This window comes from Hyalella azteca, unplaced genomic scaffold (genome assembly GCF_000764305.2).
Source record: "Hyalella azteca isolate HAZT.00-mixed unplaced genomic scaffold, Hazt_2.0.2 contig6756, whole genome shotgun sequence".
NCBI classification, from domain to species: domain Eukaryota; kingdom Metazoa; phylum Arthropoda; class Malacostraca; order Amphipoda; family Hyalellidae; genus Hyalella; species Hyalella azteca.
The window spans coordinates 1-9,813 of NW_025936908.1; the positions used below are offsets into that span (position 1 = coordinate 1).

Here is a 9,813-nt window from a genome sequence, read left to right on the forward strand (position 1 = left end):
CATGCTTCACTCCGCTGCTGACTGGAAAAGCCTATTAGGTCACACCGTTGAAGCAGACGTTTGCCGTGCGTCTGTTTCAAGTAGGGCGTGCCGTGCATATTTTCGTGGGAGGACTTTTCCTGCGTCTGGCGCGGGGACAGAATCATGTCCACCGATGATCGACCGGCTCCGAAGCCGCATTGGGATTTGGATTAGGTAGGAGCGGCGAGGGGCTGCTAGCGAAAAAGAACCACCCTGCCGAACATCTGACCAACAATGTTGAGGAGGAAGATTCAGTGGTAATTGTTACAGTCACTTTTATTTCCGGTGCATCCGTTCCTTAGTATAATTTCTAATGCAAGCAGTGTTTCATTTGAACCACGTGTACTCTCGTGGCCGTGTCAAATCACAGAGAACCCTAGTTTCAAGGAGTAAAGAAAAAAAGGCTATCATACAAATACTCCTACTATTCATCTGAATACCTCGCTTCAGTTCCGCCAAAATCCCTCACCCAGGTTACGGATTTTTTCAATGCTGAGAGGCTGCGTAGGGTAGACGAAGCTCTGAATATTGGCTTCCAGCACCTGGAATAGCAACTTATCGTTCAACTGTTGTTCCAAAATTTATTCCTTGAGATATTTTTGAGAAAAATTAGCACAATTAATTTCATAGGTTAATGTGCTACGTTGAAATAAGGAAAGAGATTTTGAATGTGTGCAGTCATGAGCAGTACGTTTTCAGCCAATTGCTTAAATCGCACATATTTAACATATCCAGGACTTTGGTTAAATGAATTTTGCAACAACGAAATTTCAAACTAATTACAAAATTTCATGTTGAAATATTAGAGTTCGTCATGAACCAAGCCAAATTTGACATTGAATCAACGGGAATACGATAGATATGAAAATGCCGCGTGGTGGTGCTGTATATATGAAAAAAAGCTGTGGTGTTGCAGTGGTGAGAGTCAACTCAGCCATTCATCGGGGCACCCTGGTGAGCCTGATTCAGCCAGTCATCTTCTTCTTCTTTTCGGGGTGTCTACACTGGGTAGACTTATCAGCCAGTCATCGAACTCTGGCTCTGTCATTCATCGAACTCTGGTTGATAAATGAGTACCTGGCTTGTCCTGGGTGCTGTGTAATGCAAAAATGGTTTTGACGGGTCAACGAGCCAGTGATGGCCGTGGAATTACCAGTGGCATTAATTAGTGCCCGGAAAAACCGTACCCGGAAACTAATTAGTGCCCGGAAACCTCCCGTACCTAGTTGCCACTACCAGGATGGGCAATTACACACACACACACACACAAATTGTCGCGTTAAAAAGGCACTGAAATAAAGCGCCCACGATGTTTAAGACACTCAGATACTTTAACGGACTCACCAAGGCATCGATGGAGCCATCTTGTATAGCGGTGACGGTGAACTTGTCGGTTTCGTTGCGGATGCGTCTGTCGTCGGCGTCGAGCACCTCATTGGGCAGGTCTGTGGCGTACACGAACTGCATCAGACCTGCAGTGCGCAGCGGGCTGATAACAGCCTTGATCTGTTAGATGTAGAGACAATCGTTTTAACATAGTGATCATAGTGATCTCGGCGCTGAAGTGTAGGCCTGATGTGGCCTGTCGGTTTTGAAAGATAGATATTCTGAATTAGTTGGAATAAATAATTGTACAGAAGCTATCCGCACCAATGTGGACGCTTATTTCTATAGCTGATGTAGGATTTTACAGCGAAGGTATTGCAATTATCGATTTCTTTGTAGAACCTCAACGAGGTTGTACAAACTAGATAAAAACCTTATGAATTTGTGTCATGCAAGTGCAAAAGTAGGGAAAGAAAAAAATTAACTGTTTCCCAGTGTCATTTTATCGTTAAAAAGCTAAAATTTCGGTTGCTACAGACGGATGCAATGATGTTTACGTACTCTCTCGATTTCTTGCTGCGAGACGAGCGGACGTGGGTTGAAATCGTCGCGGCGAACGTTCTCGACTTTTAAGACTTTTTCCACGAAGTTGCGGCCCAGGGCTTGCACCTTGAGCGCCCAGCCACCCTTCTCCTTAGACTGCAGTACACATTCATTTGTATTATTTATAATAATTTTCTTCGACTAAATCACTTAGCAATACTTTGGCATTTTGACATACATGAAGGCGCGCATCTTTTAGCTCCTGATACTTTCGGCCTTCTGCCGATCGGTATATTCAGATAATTTTGTCATTGTAAACATCTGAGATTATCCAATGGTCTAATGATTCATCCTCCGAATAACAAATTGCCGTGAATATTTCTTCGTCAAGTCAAGAACATGTATTTATACCAAAATATCGAGGACTTCTATACCTTTAGATATCATATTCGGACCAAATGTCGGACAATGTCGATAACTTGACTCACAGATAAGATCTCATCCTTGCGTGTCAGTAGGACGTCAGGACGGAGGCGAAGGAAGACAGCGTCGGGCAGGATACTGAGGTTGGTCATCTTGGCGAAGGTGTCGCGGTCCCAGTTCCTGGGGTCGCCGTAGGTCTTCTCGATGAGCCACGCCCGCAGCGACAGCATGTACTGGGCGCGCGGTGTTGTCCCCTCGCCCCTAGACTCGGCCTGACTCGGGCACGAGGCTGACTTGTTGCCCGTATTGTTCATACAGAGTTTCACTTCTTCGTATCTGTAGTGAATGATAGTTTCGAATAAAAATCAATCATTAAAAATTTGTATCGGTATTTGCGCCTCTGACTTTGAAGACAATTTACTCTCCTAAAACATCAGGCTTCGTTGGCATACTTGTACAAGAAAATTATCTGATCACGTTCTAACCTAACCTACTTAGCGAATAGTATTAAACTGACATTAGATTAGTTACAATAAATTTTTAGCTGACTTTGTCCAAGCAAGCACTTACAGTCTGGCAACGGAACGCTCGTCACGAAGGTTGGTCAGCAAGTCGATGGGCAAATAGAAGAGGATAGGCTTCAGGTCGGTGATGTTCACCTCCGCCCACTCCCGTGAGTCCCCCAGCAGCTTCAACAGCATAATCACTTCCAACCGACGTGCCTGTTTTGGAACAAACTATTATTCTTTGCCATACCTCCAGTCGTCTAGGATTCTCCCGTCGGTTTTCTGCACTCCTCAACGGATCTTGCTTTGTTCCTAAGTTAAGTTGTATATTCGTTTATATTCCGTTAAAATTATTGTGTGATGCGTCCATCATTACCCACCGATTTGCCTGATGCCGTTCAGCCTCATCGATACCCTGACAGTGCCTCCGGTGCTTTGGATTCAAAGATTTTACAATCCATACTCATTTTCGGACGTAAAACGTGCATTAAAAAGTTTATAGTTCATATCCAACTGGAATTGTCTATCTTTGAGGATTTTATAATCCTTGGCAACTTTTTCGGTATAAATATGTACATAACTTTTCGAATTATTAATGGCTCCTAAACGTTAGATGATATAATGAATTTACTAGGGTTTTCTTTACTTTGAAATTCTCAGCTGTTCTTTCGGCATATGCATCACATTCATTTTATGATCATCCGAATGAGTTCAAACATTATTTTATCCATGATAAAATGAATCAGAAGGTAAGTTCTAATTCAAGTAAGTTCTGAATCAGAAACAAGTTTTGAATCAAATGTAAATACTGAAGATATTAAATTTGAACACTGTAATATTGTTTAAAGTTATTTACCAAAAATTGGAATACAAGTATATATTTTTGTAACTATTAATTTTTTAATAAGTAAAGAAGCATCTTTACTTAGTTATCACTGTGCTCAGTTGGTTATTTAGAAGCCTTTTTGTTTAGAATAAGTTTTGACGGTTTATAGTAAAGGTAAAACTTCTGTAGAAGGTGGTGGGACATGATACAATGTTTCGGGAATTCTTACCTCACTCCTATGGACGACAATTTTATTCTCAAACACTTGCACCATTAAATTTGTGCGGCTCGGCTGCGAAGATATTGAAATCAAGTTGAACTACTCACGTTAACGTCCACAAGCAAGCTCTTGAGCCTGTCGATGGCCTGGGCCTGGGTGACGTTGACTCTCCTCAGGACGTCCATCTCATCCCTGACGCGCTGCGACAAATACGGCGTCACCAAGTCCCGTACGTTGTCCCTCAGCGTGAGCAGGGAAAACGCCTGAGTGATTATATCGTGTACAGTTAAGAGAAATTTTCATGGAACTTATGAAATTTTTAAACCTGCGAAGGAACATGTAAAGAAACGAAGTATTTACCAAAAGGAAGCAAAATGAATTGTTATTAATACATGTTTAATGTCTTAGATGAACTATTATTGAAGTGGCGGATTAAAATTTCTGCTGTCACGGTGTATATTATACACCGTGATGCTCGGTGTATATTATATACCTACGGATGCAAGTCAAAAATTGCATCCGTAGGGATCGAGCTTTAAAATTGTTCGATGTTTGGATGGTATTTAAAGAACAAGTTGATTGGGGAGAATATCGACGCAGATACGCTGAAAATGATGTAATAGTGATAGAAATATGTACGTAACAGATTCAGGAAAAATCTTCCGCAGACTCTGTACCTAATGAATGTTAGACGTATGGGAACCCATGTATTGTTTCAAGTTGGCACGGTCAATACCAATTTTTGAATGATATTGACAATACCTGTACGAGGAGGGTGGATATATGGGAAACAAAGTGGAGGGAAAATAAATTTTTCCTTCATAACCAACATCAGGATGATATTGTCCAAATCAGGATGATGATAATATTAGGATGGGATGATATGACAGGAGTAAGATGATATTGACATAAATCAGGATGATATTGTCATCATCCTGATATTTATCAAGAAGGAAAAATTTATTACGTTACTCTCCATAGAACCACACCCCTCATATTATATCTTCACGCGTGTTTGCGTCTGCACTTCGATCACTTCAACAGTTTTCCAACCTCGTCACTTGCAATAATTACTCCCCGACCTAATTAGGTTGAGTCCTAGTTCGACGCAAATAATTCTGATGAGCGAGTCCACAGTTCCAAATAAAAATTTGCACAAGGGCAATCGAATGACACAGAAACAGCCATGTTTAATTGTCAACGATGGAAGATTAACCTCACGTTTTTTCACAGGATAAATTTAGGTAGCTACCTTAGCTACAAACTACAATGAATTAAATGAGCTTTCGCACTACAATAGCAGTTGAATCTATATATATCTCAAAACATGCACGCTCGATCGAGTGCGGGATTAATTTGATTAGCGGACAGTTTTAATATCTCTGAAGAGACATACATACTCTTCATGAATTTCGCGACATTTTGCAGAAAAAAACAGACAAATGAATTCGGTACCCATGTAAATTCAAATAAACCAGTACCCCCTACTCAAGATTGGCATGCCTCTGTAACAGCAGTTGTTCAGAATGTAAATGCTGCGTTGCTTGTCTTGTTTGAACAGCGATGGTCATGTATTCGACAACCATGTAGAAACATTATGTTATTATCAATTTTAGTGCTTCCAATTATATTGTTTGACTCTTTAGAATCCGACGAAATAGAAGTTCAAAATTCAGTTAGGAAGTCTTTACTTAATTATTCCATACAGGCGGCGCTTACATCATACTTGCTCCACAAGGTCTTCGGCAGGCCGTTCACATCGTTCGGAGACAGGAAGCTCAAGTTGCCGCGCGCCAGCAGGTCCTTGAAGGAGGCGTTGTATGTGGCGTACGAATCCGTTTTTAGGATTCGGGGCATCCTGCGGGCATGAGATTGTCTGGCTAATTTTGTTGTTGCATAATTGTTATAGTCATCCCAGATATACGGCAGAGATTCGATATGAAAAGTCCCGTGTTAATTAAAACGATTGGGTTAGAGAGATAAAGCCCCCCAAATTATGAATTAAATTTACTGCAAAAATTTGAGAACGGGAAACAAACATTAAAGTTACATGATGGTACCTTACGCTCGCTTTCTTCAGTAACTGCTTCTTCACATGTGAAGATATGCAGCCTGACCAAAAAAGTCCATGCGAATTTCAGTCCGTATCATACAACCTAACACATCCTAGAGTGCTTTGACTGATTGGAAAATTTCGAAACAACATCCGTTCACGACCTTAAAACTGTACTAAATACTAATTCAGAACGAAAGTTCAAGAACTAATTGAAAATTTAATCGTGTTGAATCATGCTACGTCGTGTTTATGTTAAATTCACATGAAATTATTTTACTCGTGTATCGTTGTTTCATCGTTGATATTGTGCCGCTGAAACCGCTTTGAAATCGCAATGACAAAATATTGGCTTTAAAAATTTAATAGAAGTCCTGAGCGAAATGTCGTAATTGTTTGATATTCGACCGGATTTTCTCATCCGCGACATTTGCAGCCGAAATTTAACGTTGACGCGGCGATCTCAAAGCTAAGTTAGAATTTTTCAGTAATTTATCTACAAAATTGCTGGCTGACATTTTGTGAGGATCTCCACGTACAATCAAATACGCTGATTCACTTCGAAATTCAAATCATGCCTTTTGACAAAAGTTTATTATAAAGTATGAACTTGCTGAGGAAAGTCTTGATAAATACAAGAATGGAGTACCGTTTTCTACCGCAAACCATTTCTCGCATTTAAAATAACGATATGTGTCCGGCCACTGCAACGCCCCCGAAACCGTTTTTACAGCGGTTTTGAGAAAAGTCCAGTCATATGAATGTCATCAAAACTACACGAAAAGACTTAGTTTAGGTAATAATTTGTTAATTTTGTCTCAAAATTCCAAACAATTTCAACTTTAAAACTGCGTAGTTTTGGTACTGGCTCTGAATTGTCTCACAACCAACCATCATTGTTAATGAGGCACATTTCAGCACAAATTATTGTTCCATTAGCTTTATTATAGATTTTCATTTTTAAGGAAACCTAAGGAAATTCAGTAACCTTGACTCAAGACAATGATCAAATTTGGCTGCTATCAAAAAACGGAATCTTTATATTTTACTAACATAAGCGCTTGATAGTGTTTTTGTTATCATTGTTTTTATAAAAAAATGCCCATGTTTGTGGTCTTACTGGTACGCTACATTTAAAGGACTGTTACTCATTTGTATATTTATGACATAATATCTACTCATAAAGATACTATCAAAAATAATAATAAAACAACAAAATTAAGACATGCCAAGTTTTGTTTGCTTAGGAAAGTTGAAAATAGTTTGATGCCATAAAGTTCTGTGTTTCTGATATTATGTATATAAATATACATAATAGCAGAATGTACAGAATCTGTATATTCTGATAGCTTTTCATTTACAGAAAGTTATCAGGCATTGTATATCACGAATCTTCGTCATGATAAAAATAGATACTAAGTCGCGTTCATTAATTTCAGTTGTAGTAACAGGGGCATGTAGCTATAGTACAGTAAGGGTCAATGGGTAGAGGGGAATTGGGCGGGGCCCAGACAACGCGTGAAGTTTACATTCAAGTATCATGGATACGAGTGACCTCCTCGCTTCGGGTCAAGCGCTGGCCTTGACCAGCAACAGCGTTCCAGTTGTTGCTTAGTGATGCAGATCGCTGCCCAATACTACAGAACTGCGTGTTCCTCGAACACTCTTTTATTACCTTATAGCATGATTCCGTTACTGAAACAGAAAGCCACTTCACTCGGATGAATGTACTGCATGCAAGTGATTTTATTACATCTTTCTATTAATTGTTACCGTACGCCTTTGAAAAAATTAGCTAATGTTTGTTTACTCACATCTGCCCCCGATCGCCGTTTAAATAGTTCTTCTCCAAGAGGTCCCACTGCGCATAAGTGCTGCCAGCCCCCGCTGCCAGGAGTAAAAAATTGTTCGAAGAAAGAGTAATTCAAAACTACTACTTAACGTCAACGTGTAAGGTTTATTGGTGTCTGGATCATTTTTGATCGATAAGATCCCAAAATTTATCTATTGCTCGAAAATTATATCACATATCTTATAAAAGTAATTATTAGAATTTCCTTGTCAACAAATTCATATCAACATGATCAGATAAAGTTCTATATATATTATAAGTGTGCAAATCATTTTGTGTTTTTATCATTTCCGAAAACTAGCGTTTAAACTCTTCTCGAATATATAGCATTGTTTAAATTTTCAAAATCCCATTAATGATTTTTAATGTGTGCTCCGATTGATTTTTATTATGCTCACTTACAATTTAGTTTAATGCACCCTAACAAATAATGGGTTAGTTATAAAAACTCACCCACCACGAGGAGAAGGTACAGACCAAAAACTCTCATCTGGATCTGTAACAGAAAAACGTTGACCATGGAATGGGTAAACGCATTCTGTTTTCTTATATTAAGAGTTAAAATTAGAATTTAACGGCATTATAATTTTTATTCAATGTCAGATTCCATTTCTACAATTATTTTACGACATCAAAAGTTGCATTGAATTCAGCGTGTAATAGAGAAAAGAAAAAAGTTTCCCTTTGCGGCCTTGCAATTAAAGAAATAAGCACAATTAATTACCGTTTTACGGAAATGGACATGGCTAATAAAAAATACATAAAACACACAACTTCTTACTAGATATTTTAATCTAAATGGATATTTTCTTTGTGGATATTAAAATAGATACTTATTTTAATGTCAACACTGCTATAAATTAAGCAAAATAAAGTTCAATGAAGCCGTTGTGAAATTTTTTTATTGTTCGAAATACCGCAGGCTGAGAATGCATTTACAGGCAATTATTTGCAGCATTTTAGAACACCAAACGGAATTTAAGGTTGAGATTCATTCCTACGAAGTTTACCTTCGCGAAAGTGTAAAATTGAGAGTCTTAGAGCTAATAATTCAAAGAAATGCACTAATTTTTAAATGAAAATACTACTTAGAAACTCTGTAAAGGGCTACTGTTATTTAAGTGCCAAGAAACTCTGGGAAGTGCTAAGTTAAAGTTAAGGCAATGCTACTTAAATACTCGGAAAGTCTGGGAAGTGATACTAAAGTACTAAGAAATTTTTGGAAGTTTGGAATCAAATGGCGTTGACATTCGGGAAGTTCTTTACTAATACTACTAAGATTTTAGTACTAAGTTTATTTACAATAAGTGTGAGTATAAGTTTATTACTACTACTCGTAATAACTGCTAATAATAGTAAGACAAAGAGCTCACCTTGAGCGACACAGGTAGACACTGCATTTTTTACCCGCTCGATACTAATTGGCTATGGAACAGAACGAGCAATCACGCAACTCAGTCAAGTCATGTGCGCTGCCGAACAGGCAATTAATACACAACTACCTTCGACGAACGCTGAGGTGCAACTGACGCCACTTCATGTCATTTCACGTTCTCGACATCAGAATTGAACACTTATTGACGATTGAGCCGATTTGGTCGCGCACGCCTTTAAATTTTGTTAGGGTAGTATGGACTAATCAAGTAGGCCGTTAGTAAATCATTTAGTGCATTTTACGTACGTAGTGCATTTGATTATGAGCTTCATGTTCAAGCCTAGGTGTATGGCGAGAAATTCTTGTAAAATCAAGGATAAGTGGATGGCTATTTTTCATTTACAAATGCAAAAATCAAATACTGAGTCAGGCAGGAAAATATAATCATTTCTGGTGTGGTTTTTAAGGTCGTGTAGGCAGAGTGAACAATACTGTAGGTTTTATTGAAGAAATTCCCAATATTGCCGCGCAAAACGCGTTGCGACTCGTTATCTCATATCTTTTACTAATAATACATAATCCTGATAATATAAATAATATATAATCCTATAATATATAATAAAATTGTTGTAGAAGCCACTTTTTGGTCGTTTGGAAGTTTGTGCGAA

At 38.6% G+C, this 9,813-nt stretch overlaps 1 protein-coding gene across 1 annotated transcript; it reads right to left on the minus strand.

The window, feature by feature from the left end:
- Positions 1-490: 490 nt before the first annotated feature.
- LOC125178068 lies at positions 491-9,226 on the minus strand (the record flags this gene model as incomplete). The annotated part of the gene is made up of 10 exons (XM_047880994.1): positions 9,144-9,226; positions 8,224-8,266; positions 7,733-7,805; positions 5,585-5,723; positions 3,973-4,128; positions 2,884-3,035; positions 2,379-2,649; positions 1,909-2,046; positions 1,366-1,527; positions 491-563 (listed from the first exon to the last, which is right to left on the minus strand). Coding segments are annotated over exons 1-10 (1,234 nt in total), but the record flags the coding sequence as incomplete, so codon positions are not given.
- Between the last annotated feature and the right edge of the window lie 587 nt (positions 9,227-9,813).